Here is a 17,302-nt window from a genome sequence, read left to right as displayed (position 1 = left end):
CTGCAATTTTACGGAGACTCCAGTGATACTTCCAAGGGGCTGCCAAATGTACGTGTGGAAAAGTATCCCACAAGCTCCAGTGTTGGTTCTTGGGAAGAGGAAACCTTCTGTCAGGCTTGCCTGGGCTGTGGGAAACCACCCCTATGGTTCTTCAACAGCAGTGGACTGAGAGAGGGAGCATTTAAACTCATCTCACTTTTCTTAGATACTAACCTAGACACAAATCTAAAACTTGCCTAACTTGTGAGATAAGCCTCCTCTGGAGGGAACTGTTTCTTTCTGTTGGGTGTAATAGGAGGCTTTGCTGTGTAGCTCTAAATCACAGACATCCAGTTTGGGTGAGATAAAAAATGTGAGAATCAGTGTGAGAAACTCAGTTTTGGGCTCCTTATTACAGCTTTGTGAAAGGAATGAATGAATAATTTTGCAGAATTTAGTAAATAAGCCCACCAAATGTAAATGCTAGAAATTTGCAAGTTTGCCTGTAAAAGAAAGAGAGTAAAAGATTTTGAAGTAAGGCTGTCTTGTATATCTTTATTTCTTTTGGACACATTTTCACTGTTGCTATTTATATCCTAGCCCCCAGACTAAAGTGGGATGGAAACTTGCTGTGCTTCTGCAAGGTTTTGTTGCATGTTTTGCCACCACTACTAGAGCCATCACTGTTGTTTGATGTAGATTCCTTTACTGTTTTTAAAAGTCAGAAGTTTCTTCAAGATACTTAATGTTTTGGTTGTTTCATTGAAAAAAAAAGTAAAAGGAAGAGAAGATGCTGAATAATATAAAACAAATTACTTCTCTGTTTACCTTTTGGGTCGATTTCTTGACTGGTCTCAGTATTTGCTTGCAACACTGAATACAATAAAATGTTCTTAGAAAGAAAGGATGAGAAAATCAGGGTCAGAAACTTTGCAAAGGGGGAATACAAGTGTATTTCTTTGGAAAGATGTCAGGTACTATCAGCAAGGCCAGCAAAGACTGCCACCGGAATGTCTAGTCTACAAAAGGCAGCAGTTTCCAGCCCTGTCTCCTGAGAGGTCTGACCCTTTCATCAGTAGCACATTGTTTGGTTGAGAATGGTGTCTCTGGCTCCCACCAACTTCCTACTAGGATTGCTTAACCTCTAACTTGGGCAGGAAAAATACTGACTGGAAAAATACCCTTGAAAGGGTGCCAGTCCCTGATTTCACTCCATCTTCTGCCAAGGTCAAATTCCTCTCAATTTCCAAACTCTTTTCATTTAGTATTATTCCCTGTGGTTGAGAAGGATTTCCCATGGACATCTTTGGAACTGCTTCATCATTCTTTATACTGATCTAACTCTCACTAAATGTTAAGCTATAAGAAGTTAAAATTACAGTATTACAAAGGTTAAGCCCTTGAACTTGCCCAGTAGGATGATGAAAAATGACTCTCCTCAGTGACCCTGGTTGGAGTGCTGAAGGAAGGTGAGTCAGTCTGTGCTCAGCCAGGTGGGAATGCTGCTGCCATCATGGGAAAGGTCCTGCCAGCAGTCCTGCCTTGAGCAGATTTGCATAGCACAAGTAAACTAACCCTGATATACACTTTTCTACACAGACAGTTTATTAAACACAGTAGAAATAGTTTTTTACACAGGTTTTCTATGAAATAAAGAATGTCTTTTCACATAAATGTTTTACACTTACTTGATTTGGTGGTTTTTTGCTCCTTTCACTTGTATTTACAAGATGGGCTTGTGAGGTGGTTTGGTTTTGTTTTTAATTACACTGCAGTGTGTTTCCTTTTTTTATTAAGTACAGCATCCTCTTGTACCCTGCTGGACAATTCTCCCCTTATACTTTAAGCTTTTGTCCTTGCCCCCACATGAATCTGCTTTGCCAAGTTTTCAGCTGACATAACATTGTTCATATCCAGGAAGCTGCTGAGCTCCTACTGCTTTCCCACTTCTGTTTAGCTATGGATTAAACAGACAGCCTCTCTTCAGCTGCCTGCAAGGTCTCACTCTTGCTAGCTGGGACTTCATTTTTCAGAAGTGGCTGTTTTGGGAGCATTTTAGGAGAAAGGGTTCACTGGTATACATCAGGACTCTTGATTGCTGCCTGCTTGCCAGTCAGTATGGAACAAAACCTGGGTCTCATTATCGCCATGCATAAAAGAAACAGAGTAATTTAAAACAATATCTGAAATAAATAGCAATAGTAAGTTGTGGAACTGTCTGAAAACATGCCAGAGCAATCCAGATGTTAGAGGTCCTCCAGTATTATCTGTAACTAGGGCTTGGTGCAGGCAGTACAGATTCAAAACACTGAAAAAGAGCCACAAGGAAAGCACTACTCCTCATAACTGTGGACTAATAAATCTGGTTATTTCCTTGTCTCTTACCCACTCTCCTGGAGCTTCACAAATTTCTCCAGAAACCTGAAATACAAGTGGTATCACATACCAGAATACATCCTTCCTGCATTTTGGGGAATTGTCTACACCCCCAAATATTTCTGTTGAATTGAGTAACTTTCCATTTTCAAAAAATATGAGTTCACCTCTTTGATGCTCCATATGCGGACCTGGAGAATCAGGAAACGTGCCTGGCTTGTCTCTCCCATCTGGTAAGTGGATCAATTCCTCAGCACTGCATGAAGGACATGTCAAGACGTTGTTCAGTGCTTGTTGCTACTTTTCCCATATGTTCTTTAGCTGTTGAGTTAGGTGTTGTTCTGACAGAAATCAGTCACAATATTCAGAGGTTATTTATGCAATACCACTGATCCCTGATGCCAGTCTGGGAGGGCATTCGTTTCTGGAATTTCCAGTCACCAGCACATATTGTGCAGTAGCTCTAGAAATTGTGTTGAGACCCCAGATGTAAATAAGTGTGGAGAAACTCAGGATCAAACTGTCCTGTAAGTAACTCTCATGGCATGCAAAGGCTTGAACAACAGTGATGTTCACAAGCTGCAGGACTGCTGAGAGCCTAACTTCTGTGGGTGATCAGCCCAGTTAAAGAACTCTTTTACTCTTCACTAAGTCAAGAACTAAATACACTGTGACATCTGAATATAGGTTGTTGGGGGGGTTTTTGCCCCCCAGATAGATATAGTTTTTCATTCCAATTAAAAAAGCATTTCTCTTTCTCATTAAAAAAAAAAAATAAAAAAGAGAGAATATTCTGTTTAGTCAATGGTAGGTTGTTTGTGGGTACCTTATACCTGGAACATCTAAGTCAGACTGATTTGGCACAAAGGAACTAATCTGCATGCAAAATATTTTATACAAAACACAGAATAAATTTCAATACCTTGTTATCTCTATTATTTATTCCAAAATCCTACTTCTGGAGATTGTGCTATAGCTCAGATTTGATTTTTTTTTTTTGGGGGGGGGAATTTTATAAAACATATTGGTTCTGGTGATCAGAGTGAATGAAAACTTGCGGACACGGATGTTTATCATTCAAAAGACAAAAAAAGATGGACACAGATAATCCAGAACTTCCTTTTTCTTTATGATTAATGCCTTTACACCTCCCATGATTTTCCAGAAGCTGCCTCATAAATGGGTCACTCACACATCACATGAGAACTATTTCTGCATTCTGCCAAACAGAGGCTGAAGGAATCTGCTGCAGGGTCTCTGTCTTCATTTGGTCCTTCACAGGATGCACAGTATGCCTGCAGATGGAAGTGCAGAATAGACTAGCTGGTACAGATTTGCAGGTTTGCCAGAGCTGGCAAACCAGAAATGGCTTTCCGGGGTAAGAATTCTATCTAATGGTTAAAAATTGAATTTGGTCCTCTCTATGTAAAAACTATAAAATATATGACTCTTTAGCAATGCAGAGCAGAAGAGAAAAATTAATTTAGTACTTTGACTTTGAATGAGGAAGTAAAACACTTGTTAGACTGGAAAGTCTAACTGAATTTTTATTGAGTTCCCTTTGTGTTCCATCAAGGTATCTTTCAGGTTAAGGCATCACTATGCCAAAGCAGGTGCTGAGCATTTCTCAGATGAAATGCATTCTCATATCTGATTAATAAGTCATAAATCAAATCTTTTTAGGGAAATTGTCAACAGTAATAGTTTTAGAGCTGTTCCTGTTAAAAAGAGCATGCTTTGTTTTACTCCTAGAATTTACTAAAGTTTAACGAGATCTGTTTCACTTAATCACTTACTACCTCTTCCTGCTTTTCCCTTTGAATATTTTTTGTCTCATCTCTCTGTAATAATTCAGTTTTCATTGGCAGCTTGCTACATATTCAAATTAATGACTACAAGATCTTTACCAGACAAAGAAAAATCCGTAGTAGCAAAGAGCACCTCTGATATTGCTTTGTCAAAATTAAATCAGGAGGCCAAGCTAAATCAAACATAATACAAGTAGAGCCCATCTTGCCTGGATTATAATTAATTTTGAATTCCTCCTGTTGCCATGACACCATGCATGAAAAGAAATAAGGCAGGCATTGTGCAGTACTCAGGAGTGTGTTGAAATTTGGGGGTTTGCTTCTTATGTTTAAAATAGGAAGAAAATAGTGAAACAAAAGCCAGCAGTAACACAAGAGATGTTTTCCTCTCTGTAAGGTGGGAGAGGGGTACATGCCAGCTGTCTTTTGAAATTCTGCTTGTTGAAGGAAATAATAATGATTTTGAGATATTTGCTTAAATTTCCTGATTCTACTCCTGACAAATCAAGTGATTATCACATTTGCTAATATTTGTGGTCTACCTTCATTTACTATTCCTCTGTGGCCACCTCCTCCCAGCTGCTTCAGGGGCAGCAATTAGCCTGAGCACTGCACACAACCCACACACTTTCACAGAAACCTTATGTTGAGCTTTCAGTAGCTCTTCAGAGAAGCCCAGAGAGAATGGGTTCTTCAGGTGGAAAAACCTATTGTACACAAAGGATATACAGGATACTCTAGAGAGGAATGGAATTTTTTCTGAACCTCATGTTGTCACTGTATTTATGGCTTTTAAAGAGATTATGATACTTTCTTGTTAACAGAAAAAGGTTTTCTTCTCCCTACCAACATGTTGAGTGCTCCTTGTATCCAGGAGCTTTGTTTGTAGTGCTTCACATGTGGTTGTTGAACACTCAGATACAAAACCCTTCCATTGGAGCATTTTTAGATGTTTTATTGGCAAATCCCACCTGACACAGCCTCCTGAGCAAGACCAGAGACTGTTGCTTGAAGAAACACCACGATCATTTCCGTGGGGCTGCTGCCCATGCCTGTTCAGAGATGGCCATCTCTGAGCAGAGACAGTCATGACCATTGCTAGGGAGTGCTCCATGGTGCTGTGAGCTGCATGAAAAGGACAGGCAGGTAACTCTCAGCTGCTTTGCTGGCACTGCATAGCAGCTAGAGCTTCTCTGCAAGCTTCATATTTGAGTTGGAGTAAGGAAAGTCACAGTCTATGCAGCTGAGAGCAGGGCTATAACCTTACTGAGCTGTGCTGACAGGCTGCACATCTGAGGTTGCTGTCAAAACCTTTAAATACTTTAAGTACTGAGTGTCCTGAAGGGTCATTAAGGTATCCTGTGATTCAAAACAAGTGTTGCTGCAACCTCAAGCATATCTCAGTTTCCTTTCCTTCACAGCCTTCCTTTTCCCTGCAGCTTCTGGCCAGATGCTGTGGCTCAGGTTTTCTCAGGCTTAATGTTAAAAGCTATGAAAGAGAGATGGTTGCACCCAACAGGACTCTAGGTTTGAGGAGCCCTGGGATATCTCTAGAAAGAAAAAGGATGTTGCTTGCAGGTGCTGTAGCTTTTTACATTCAGTTTATTTCCTCAACACAATGGCAGAGAAAACATCTGGGTTAGTTCTCTCAGGGCACAGGAGGAGCTGAGTCAGAGGGTCAGCTCTCACATAAGGCACTCACATTTTAACCCAGTCACAACCTTCCTCTGCCTCCCTTACCCAGTCTTAGCTGTATGCTAGTCCTTGATTGCAGAACCTGCAATGCAGCACATCCTGAGATCACAAGTAAGGAAAGGATAAAAATTGCTGGTAAGGATGATTGCACTGAGCACCAATGTACATTTAGTCACAGTGACAAAGAGAAAAGTGCAATTTCTCACAGCCTCTCCCTTCTGCTGCTCTGGATGTCTCTGCTTTCTGATTCCAGTTGTGGGAAACAGCAAGATAGCACACACCCCCTTCCCCCCCTGATTTGTATCTTTCAAGGGCTTCAATACAGAGTATTCTTCAATACTCTGCACCTAGAACCACTACCCTGCTCCTGGGGAGCCAGGAAAAGCTGCAACACTGGAAGGCTGGAGGCATCTTGCACCTTGAAGATTCTCAGTCTGTAGCCCCCTGACTGATGGTGAAAGCTGGGAAAATTTGCTGAATAAAATGTATGGATATGGTGGGGGGAAAGTTTTAGTGGTCTGTAAGACAGACTGTGTTACCCCAATCCTCTAGCTGCTCTGCTTCACCTGAGAAAATTTCAAGGATATAAAAAGGAGAAACAGATTCAGCTGAAAAACATGCTCCAAACACATCCCTAACAGGCTGTAATTGGCATGAATTCCAGGAGTTCCTGGAATCCTGTCAGGGAGATGGTGGCAACCAGGACTGCACATTATATCTTTTTTATAAAAAGTTAAAGTTTGTGTTAGTATTGGCAGGATCCTGAAACAAACCTCTAGTCCACAAAAAATATGAGGAACCAACTTTTCACTTTGATCTACTCAGATGTACTTGGTGGCTGGGCAGGGGTAGGAAGACACATGAACTTTGGAATGCATATAAACAGAGAGGTAAAGGCAGAAGGACTCACAACTTCCCTGTTGCATCTGGCCTCCCCTGCCAAACACGTTGACTGTTGAATGGATGGCTGGAGTTATTGTTTGGACAGTTGCATTGTTTCTGCTGAACATCTGTATTAAAGAACACAGATACAACAGCAGGCGTGGGTAGGAAGAGAGAAAATAATTTGGCTGAGCTACAATATCCGTCCATTATAAAATATAGAGAAGATGCAGTGTTATTAGCCAAATTTTACTCTGTTTGTAACCAACTGATGTTAGTGTTCCCCCTCTTCTCCCAGTGAAATCAGTGGTTTTTGAATTTGTCATTTTGAAAGTGACCTCTGGTTTGCTCCTCTCATTTTACATTTGTAGACTAGAACATCTCTATATCTGCTTTTTAAAGTTCAACACTTGGTCTTTTTCCCTGTCAGAAAAGGTTTATACACCCTCAGAGAACAGGAGCAATAATGTATGTTAATATCCGAGACTAGAGCAGCCCCAGCAGTGTCAGCAGGCCCATCACAACATCGTTATTTTTAGCCCTATCTTTACAATTAGCTCTGCGGAGGCTTTGAAACGCAGACTTTCCAAGCTCGAGGTAGAAATCTGGCTGCCAGGGATTTCTCCTGCGAGGCAGCCCACGCCGAGCTGCGCTGATCGGCGGCTGCTCCCTGCTGGCCGGCGGCAGCACCGCTCACTGCCCGAACACCCTTCCCGGCACTCTGCTAAAGCAGCTGCAAGACTTTATCCCAGCTCCAACTCAGGAATCCCGCAGTCGACCCGTGGCCCTCGTAGCAATTACATGGGAATTCAACAAAACGAGTCCAGGCCTGAAAACAAAGAAACGCTGCGCTCTGCTCATCTGCCGAGGCAATTTCAAATGCGATTTTGCACAAGCTCATGCATTTCTCCTGTGGCCAACTCCTAAAATGACAGTGGCATTCTCAAAACAGAGTAAGACCTCAGGATTTCGTGGCAGCCCAAGTATTTCTGCCACCCACCAAAACATCATTTTCAGGGAGCAGAGAGGAAAAATAAAACGTGTGCTTGTTTGTAATTGTTCTCAAGAATAGCATACAGCAGTGAGATCTCAGGAATGGCTGAGCCAACATCTTTAATTTAGACTGGTATGAGGAGGTCAGGCCTACAGAACCTGCTAAATTATTGCATTTCCTACAAAATTATGCAATAGAATTTCTTCTTCCTGTAGTCATATATGAGTACACAGACTAGAAGACACATTTGGCATTAAAGGAGATGCTGTGTATAAAAATTAAGTACACATCAGCTAGACACAGATATGTAGATCCAGATTTTAAAATACTGCACTGAATTAGGACACCTACAATTTACTCCAGGGGCTCTCTTTATTTGGCTTACAGAGCTTATTCATTTTTGGCCTTAAATCCCAAACAAAAAACAAGGAACATGGGAATAAATTCACAGACAGCACACACAACTTGACATTGTTTTCTGTCACGCACCACAAAAGGACTCTAATCTTTTAAGTGCATTTCCATTTGTGAGTTGGTTTGTATGATTTACAGCATCTAAACATTTTGTATGTGGCACATGTGTTAAGCTATGGTCATCACACACAGAGCCATCTGGAAATACAAAGTAACCTGGCTCTGATTTGCAGCACCAAGTTCTGCCCTGGTGTCTGAACACAGTCCTTGTGATAAGGCACTCTATGACTGTGGTCCTCAGTTTTAGCCATGTAAAAGTTAGATGCCTGGACAAGGACAAGTTTGGACTTCTGTCATCAAAGCATATGGGAAAAAAACCCCACACCTGAGAAGCAACTTGAGAGGCTAAAAAAGCTAATTTGTCTAGACAGCCACCTTAGTAAAAGTGGTATAGGATGGGAAGGGAGAAAAGATGTGTCTTTGCATCAACTACCACCAGTTGAGGCCAGACACACATATGTCAAGACACCTCATACTTAAGTGATATCAGATACTACAAGCTGGTTGTAGTTGGTTCCCAGAGCACAGAATCTGGGTAGCAAAGGCTTCCTTGTACCAATAGCCTTACCTTTCTTTCTCAAAATCAACGAAAATTTCATTGGTTTCAATATATCCCACATAAAATCTTGATATAGATGCAGTGCTGACAGGTCAAGTACCCACGGCACAAAATCTCACATGAAGAACTTCCCACCTGATCTTCAATTTAAAAAAAATAAAAAAAGAAGAAGAAGAAAGGTGCATTGTAGATGCTGTGGATGCACTGTGCTCACAAGTTGGTAGTGGCAATATCTAGCACTATCCCCCATGCATGTGTGTGTACACAATACCAAATCCATTAGTACCACTGTACCTAGCAAAATGCTAGAACTAGCACAAAAGGTTTTGTGCTGTGCAATTCTCTTGTCTCAATCTTTCAGCTCTTACAGGACAGTTTCTGACATGATTTTCCATCCAATGCCCAAATACACTTCAGGAGTTATTCTGGGGCTGTGGTCCCTCCTAACAGAACTTACTAGTATGGATGTGGTTCAGCTCTGGCAACTGAATGGTCCTGGACACTGTTTACTAGAACATGCATGTGTTGTAAGTTTGCCACTGGAGAATTCAACTCAAATTTTCTAATTTTAGACAGATGACTGGTACTCTACCTAATTTATGCAGTGCTTGTCATTCTCTGATGACAGACTTGCAATGCAGAAAGCCAGTCACACAGCTGAAAGGCACAGGTTAGAAAATCCTTCTACAGCAACAGAGGCTCAACCTAGTAGAGAAATAGAGGGACTGCCCAGAAGCTAAAGGTCACTAAACTACACAGTTACTGCACTGGACTGAGAAATAATCCTACTCTGCAAAAGAAAACTGCAACACCAAACATCCGTTCATTGGAAGCAACACAATGTGGGAACAGCAGAAGCAAATAGAAAGATCATTATTAACAATACCTGCTCCTAGAAGTCAAAACACCTTGTGTCTTTTAGACACTATTTTCTGCCCAATTAATTGAACAAAATATCTAACCACCTCTTACCTTTATAGAGAAAAATCATTATGCTCCATGAAAATGAAAGAAATTAGTTAGTAGCAGCTATTACATGGCTTTTTCTAAAGTTGCCAGGTAGAAAGCACATATATGCATATTCTTTATGCACACCATTTTCTTGAAGAAATTGTGCCTCTTCTTTTTTTACAGGTATAGGCAAATGGTATCCTAACAAATGAGAAATAAACTGTGGGAACTAAAGGAAAGTCTGCATTCTCAATTACATTTAGGCAAAATCCAAAGTGCTTGTTGATGGATTCAAGAACATGAGAACTCATTACCACTGTCAGAGAGCTAAATATGCTCAGTTAGTCAGGAGATTTGGCTTCACTTTGTGGAAACCCAGGGCACCAGGAATATTTCCCTGTCTGCTCTGGGTGCCCTGACCCCCAGGGGAACACTGACTTTGACCTTTATTCATGGAGAAAGTTTCCTAAACTCCAGAATAGACTAGAATCCATTAGAGTGTGAAGTAGACTGTAGAGAGTAGTGTAGATGCATTACTTAAGTGGGAAATCTAAGGTTTAAGATTTTTAGTATGTAGTGGATGGAAGCAAGATGAAGGGCACAGGGTGTCATCCTGGGCTGCTTCTTCCTCCTTCTTCATGGGTTTGGGTGGCATTTTGTAACTGGTTGGAAAAGTTCACATTGCAGGCTGTTGGGGATCAGGTATTGGGTTAAAAGGGAAATAATCTAGGTGTCAGCTCATGGATAGTTTAGCTTTAAAAGACCTTGTAACCATAGACTGTTTGCCATTTTTGCAGTGCTTTTCCAGTGTGCTGAGCCTTGTGTGGACAGCATGCAAAACTCTAGATAAGATAACAATAAACAAGAACCTGAAGACTGAAAAGATCCAGTGTGTCTCTCTTTCCTGACACAAGACCATTCCTGGAGGGTCTCCCCCAACAGGGGAACCCCCTGGGAGAGCCCAGAGTCCCAGAAGTCGGGGAATCGGCAACAGGTACCCCAACATTACTTTTAAGTTTCTCTTCCACACCAACAAGGGGGAGTACAAGGTGCTCACAGTCACCTGCACCTAAACCGTGGTGCAAAAACACACCCACACCTCAGAGTGATCCTTGGGGCAGCACGTCCACCTGCCCAGAGTATCCATGGACTACAAACGGGAGCTGGATCAAGGATTCACTTAAAAGATGGTTAAATTTAGATAAAAGGCAGTAAGTGACTTGGCCAATGTCACACCCAACACTACTACCACTGAAGATGAAGTGGGCTGTGCTCCTGATCTCTCTCAGGACTGGCTTCAGCCCAAAGATCCAGCTGTGTCCTAGAGATATTCAGATTCCCTCTTCTAGCTAAGCTAGAGGAGATGGTGTGTCAGAAACCACAATTATGTCCAGAATTGTGGCAGGAGGTTTCCAGGTTGCAGGCTGTGCTTTCTCCAAAAGCCTAAGAGGCAGAGAAGCACAGAGAAAAGCCACTATGAAGAATCACAGGAAACACATTCATTTAAAATATCTATTGAAATTACAAATTAAACTCTCCAATATGATTCAAAGTACAAAACACCACATTAAAAGGCATTCAACAGCTCCTTTATACATCACAGTGTTAGTGGCACAAAATGCACTTACATTTCAAATACATCAACAGAACTATTTTTACACTGATCAAATACATTATTTATACATATGCATGACTCCTTCATGCTTATCCCTATACAAGTTTAAAATACATCATAATAAAATGATCAAGAAAGGTTCAGTTATGTACCATGTACCTGTACCTAATGTTCCCAGAATTCTTGTAAGATATACACAAATCAAAGCAATAATGAAGACCACAGGGCTCTAAACACAAACAGCATGCCTTACTTAGTACAAGTGCATTAGCAATTAAGGGCTGATGCAGGCTTTTTTGATGTCCTCAGTATCACTGCCATCAACAACTGTAATTTACTTGTTTTCCTCAGGCTTTTAGATTATGTACATGAAATGTACAAACTTTGGTCTTAAAAAAGCAAACCTGCACAAAGGTTTATGCATGCTGCACGTCACTGGAATGATAATGGCCTGCATTAAAAATATTTATTCCTATACAGTAAAAGGCCTACAGATGAAATGCACAGAACTTCATTCTAATCTTCCTGCCCGTAACAATATTTTTTTTTAAAAACACTTAGTATTTTTCTCACCTATGGATATTTTATTCTGTCAGCTCCATAAATGAGAGCTATTCACTAATTTTGATTGTTTTCTGCATGTCAGGAGCTCAGCTGTAAACTGAGAGTTGATTCAGTCTGCTGTTATTTGGGATTTTGCCTAATTTATGCACCAGCGTATCTGAGGAAAGATCATGCTTCTTAGTATGTGGGGGAAAGTATCCTAAATTCTTGACATGCTAAAGTCAGTAGTAGGAGGCTTCAGGATGAGTGCCAACATGAATAAAACTGAAATATTAACATAAAACTACAGTAATCTTTTATATATAATTGTTCATCATTCACAAACTTTTGAAGAGCCTCAAAAGCAATGAATTTGTCATCACAGCTCTCCTGAGGTAAGCACTGGTTCATTCACTTAAAAGATGTCAAACTGAGATAAAAGGCAGTAAGTGACTTGGCCAATGTCACAGGGGAAAACCCAACACTACCACCACTGAAGATGAAGTGGGCTGTGCTCCTGATCTCTCTCAGGACTGGCTTCAGCCCAACTAATGGCAAGGCGAGGGAGATGCACAGTCTCTGGAGTGGGACTCCACACTCCCTAGATGTGACACCACATGATACCCCAGAAGAAAATGCAGATGATGCACCAGTACAAACTCCATTAAACAGTATTAACGAACACACCATTCACTCAAGAGCTGGACTTGATCCTTGTGGGTCCTTTCAAATCAGAATATTCTATGATTCTGTGGGAATACAAACCCCCTAAAAAATAGCATAACCATAAAAATGCAGTAGAAATCATGCTGTGATACTTATTTTTCTGGTGCAAATCCGAAAAGCCATAGCTGTTGTAACAGATTTTCATTTGAAAGAAGGAAACAAACATTCCCTTTCCCGTGGCAGGGGGTTTAAATGTCAGAGTTTAAAATTATGTATTTACAATTGAGTTTTGGGGTATTAAATGTCACAGTATCAACATAATCTGTAACATAAAAGCACCCTGAACTTAATACATCACTACCAAAAGTTGCTACTTTGGAACCAAATCAGCATTAAAAATAAAAATAGTCATAATAATAAGAATAATATTAACAACCATAAAAACAAGCAAAAAATCCCCGAGAATACAGATGGAATGACATTTAACAAACCTGAAAAGACTGGGTGGGTATTTGGTAAAAATATGTAGGCATATAGTCTGTTCCAGCTGCTGGGATGTTAAATGAGCTGTCATAAAAATCACCAGTAGCAATTCAAGTATGTTGAGATCAGAGATACACTGACAGTTTTCTGATTGCATATAATGTTACCTGTGAGTATCAATTATAAATTATCATTTTAAAATTTCTGTATCTGCAAATAACTTATCTTTCTTTTTTCTTTTAAATCTGGAAATGCATTAATTCTGACATGGATTATTAACTGGCTGCACAGCACTTTGGAAAAGGCAAGTTTTGCTGGATTTTGACAAATTCTCAAAGAAAGGCACAGAGAAAATAAACCTCCTCATACCAGGGCACTCAATACTGTTCACAGGCCAGTGAATCTCTCCTGTTTACTAAGATCCCAGTAGGAGAATTGGTCATCAGTCACAGCCACAATACAGCAAAACCCCTCAGTGCCCCAGCTAGAAAATTAATAGCCCAAGAAGTCTTTACATCTTATTGTCCAGGGGTTTTTCTCCAGCCAAGCAGGAGTACAGGGCCAGGGAGGAAAGGTCATAGTTCAAGCTAACCTTCAGGAAGCTGTCCTTTGCAGAAGGGTTTCCACTAATTCTGGACAGTGAAGCTATGACTCAGGACAACTCAGGGGCGTGTCTTGAGATCCCTCTGAGAAATGGACTGAGCTGATGTCAGAGGGAGAGAAGCACCTCCCTGCCTGCTGAACTCAGCCGTGCTTCACACACCCCTGGAAGCTGGCAAACAGGGATCAAATGCACTACCAGCTTTCCCTACAGGTATTTTTTAACAAGCAATTTTTAATAACCAAGATAGCCAAAGTACTAAAGATACTCAGATAACAAAAGATCTGAACTGTGCATTGCCATAAACAATCTGAAGATATCATGAGTTCAGATTTGCTGGAAACAAGCTGTCCTTTTATTCACATTACAGAAGCTGAACTTATTAAAATCAAACCAAGTAAGTGAATTGCAGACAATCTCCCGCTCCTAGAGGTAAAACCTATGGTTAGTTAGATACAGTTTGAATTTGGATAGCACTACACTTGGAAGATAAGGGAGAACAGTTTTATAAAAAGAAATTGACCTTTTCAAAACTGTGCCCTACAATATTTTTATTTAACAGATAGACAGTATAAACCAAAAGCCAATAAAGAGTAATTTTTGATGGCTTAGCTATGAAAACATATTCCCAGTCTGTGACAGCAGCCAGAAGCAGATGCATTAAAGGATCTTAAGATATTTTCAGTGTAAATTTATCCTGGTTTTAAGATATTCATCCACGTCAGTACATTACTAAGGGCAGAAATAAATGATGAACAAAAAATGCAGTAGAACTTCAGTCCACAAGCAATTCAAAAGTATGTTTTCCTTCATATTACAGACATACACATTGTTTCAGGTGCTTCACATTTCATGGCAAGAAGTTATTAGTCAAATTCTTGTTGGCTTTAAAATAGAGCAAAATGGTTTTCAAAAAAATATTTCTAAAGAGAAACCTCAGTGATGCAGTACGTTGAATAGCACACTTTACTACCCTGAAAACAGAGCACTGAATTCTGCAAAACTATCAAGTGATTAGTTCTCAAATAAAAACTTATTTTGTCACAGTATTGTTATTAGCACAATACACCACATATCATACAATACTATCTCCGAAAATGGGCTAAGTAGTTTAAATGCAAAGCACAACGTCCACAAATATCCCAGGCATTTTCATATTAACTACAGGGATAACCATGATGTATTTTTGTATTTAAAAGGAAAGACTCATTGATAACCCAAAAGTCTGCTAAACAGTACAGTTAGTCCTGTATTTTTTATTAATTGTCCTAAAGACAGAAGCAAGCTATTCTGAATTTCCAAAATATTTCAATAGCACAGCTATTTACACATTTGGTTTAAATAGGATTTTATATATATATATTTATATATATATGTATCTATAAAAAGATTAAGATACCTGGATTAGAAGTTACATAGCCCTATAAGTGTAGCAGAACCCTAAACAATAGCAAAAAAATAACAATTCAGAAAAACACTAGTGGTCCAGGGGTAAGCAATACCATCAATGTATTTTTAAAAGAAACTTGATTAAATAGTTTTGTGTCACCACTCAACCTTACAGCTTCATCAATTAATTTTAAAACGTAGCTTTTAATCAAACAAATTTCTTATAAGACTTTATAAAATTCATGGAAGGTAGCAGGACTAACTTTGTCCCTCTGATCCTCCCCAAACTCTAAGAAAGGCATAGGATGGCCTATATGCACCTTACTAATTTTGTTCCACTGGGAAAAAAATAGGTACTAAAAAGGCCATTGTGATGGCCTTAACAAAATCAGATGTGTAATAAAGTCACACGAAGCTGACTGTCTGATTTAAATGATAGTCAACTCAAACATATGCAGGAATAAGACACCAGATTTGGAAGCAAACAGATATGCAGAAGTTTGTAGGCTTTTTCAGCTTAGTTTGCTGATGTTATTCGATACAGTCCCCAGTCCACCAGCAGGGTAGCACCAACCTTTTGCATTATTTTTAGCAGTATCACCTCTTAATTTCAGATAGCTACCCAGGTCTGTGATCTCCTTTTAGCACCAAACTTGCCTTCTATTACCCTCCTTGTCTGTTATCACGTGATCTGCAGAACAGTAGTAACAACAGTTCCTGGAATCAAGACTGTGTCAACAAAAAGCAGAATGGGACAAGTAAGGCTACAGCAATGTAAGTGCAAGAAGGAAACATAACAGCAACAGTAAAATCAAAACATGTTGTCATGAGTCCAATCTTCCCTCAGTCTAGGTAGGTAGAGGGTCATCATCTCCTTTATTACATTTGCACTTGCAGCACAGAACAAATGGTGTAGCAAGTAGAAGAAAAGGGGAGGCCACCAAAAGTAGAAGACCAAATCCTGCAAAAATGCCTACCACCTGTAAGAGAAAGGGATAGCATTGTGTCAGGACAGCATTGCCTGGATTCTGTGTCTGCTACACCACTGCATCATCTGTTCTATCACAAACAGCTCAGCAAATGCCACTGACCTTATCAGAGCCAGAACTCCCCATGTGTATACTACAGTCAGCTCCTGTGACCAGAAAACATGAGTGAAAGTAGTGTGAATGTTCATGTGTTGTGGCTCCTGTCAGAACTGTGCCACAGAACCCTGTTTTATCACACAAGGTGATGGAAAGGGCTATTTGCCTTTTTGAGTTTTCTTATATCTCAAACAACTAATGAAGCAAATCACTACTTCTTTTCTAGACCAATCCTAAATACTAAATATTGAAATCAAGGCTACAAAAAAAGACTTCCACTTTCAGGTGCTCCCTTTTTTTCTGGAGAAAGCTTCAAGAAGAATTAGTCAAGGTGTTGGCGGTTTTCAGAGAATCTGGGAAGAATCCCACAGTGTCCCACCAGCATGCACTCAAGCTTGGGAATTTCAGTCACAGATTACTAACATCAAGGGCTATAGGAAGACTTTGCATATGCAAAGGCTTTTTGCAGTCACACCTGAGCTCATGCTGCTGCTTCAGGGCAAATGATGTAACTCTAAGTGCATCTTTTTCACTTACATTTATTGATCACCTCCTTTCCAGCATGAGCAGAGGATCACAGATTATCTAACTGGTCAGTGTGACAAAGCAGTTAATTTCTACAGAGCTTAAATTTGGAAAATTATTTAAGAAACATTCAAGTTGAGCTTCATCACCTGAGAAAGTTTCCCATTTGCCACAGGCAACTGTAAGAGCAATGCTGCAATGATATGCCCACAAATTATTTAGGAGAATAATTTAGATTTATTCACATGAGAGTGTCTGTGAATAATTTTGAATAACGATGGCAAGAGTGGAATGCTAATGCAATAGCAAAACCTCACAGCAAAAGGCAAAATGAAATTAGAGTGCAGCACTCATTACGGATTCTTCTAGTCAGGGCTAGATACGCCACTTCAATTAGCTGGCAAACATTAAATTAGCCACGGTATAGATGGGACGATGCAGGAGCAATTTGCTGGCCACGGATAATCGGGTGTGGATGATCTTGCACAGGGCTGTGGGCCGTGCGGCCGCCGAGCTCTCCCGGCAGCCGCGGGAGATGGCGCTGTGGGACAGCGCTCCGGGCGCGCACCCGCCCGGCCCGGCGGGACCGGCACCCGCCTGGGCTGCCCGGCCACTGGGAGCCCCCGCTGCCTCCCCCTAGACGTTCCTTTCTTTTTCAGCTTCAGAGGTGGGTACGT

At 40.5% G+C, this 17,302-nt stretch overlaps 1 protein-coding gene across 4 annotated transcripts in view; it reads right to left on the bottom strand.

Annotated features, from left to right (window-relative positions):
* Positions 1-11,216: 11,216 nt before the first annotated feature.
* Positions 11,217-17,302, bottom strand: part of RNF144A (ring finger protein 144A) — a 62,379-nt gene continuing 56,293 nt past the window's right edge. For all 4 annotated transcript variants that reach the window (XM_050972219.1, XM_050972221.1, XM_050972220.1 and 1 more), the window contains one exon: positions 11,217-15,995. In XM_050972219.1, coding sequence (XP_050828176.1) covers positions 15,864-15,995 — 132 coding nt within the window. In that variant the 3' untranslated portion in view covers positions 11,217-15,863. The remainder of the gene's footprint in view (positions 15,996-17,302) is intronic.

Source organism: Serinus canaria, chromosome 3 (genome assembly GCF_022539315.1).
Source record: "Serinus canaria isolate serCan28SL12 chromosome 3, serCan2020, whole genome shotgun sequence".
Lineage (NCBI taxonomy): Eukaryota > Metazoa > Chordata > Aves > Passeriformes > Fringillidae > Serinus > Serinus canaria.
Note: the sequence above shows the minus strand (reverse complement) of the source record. Positions and strands in the feature narration are given on the sequence as shown.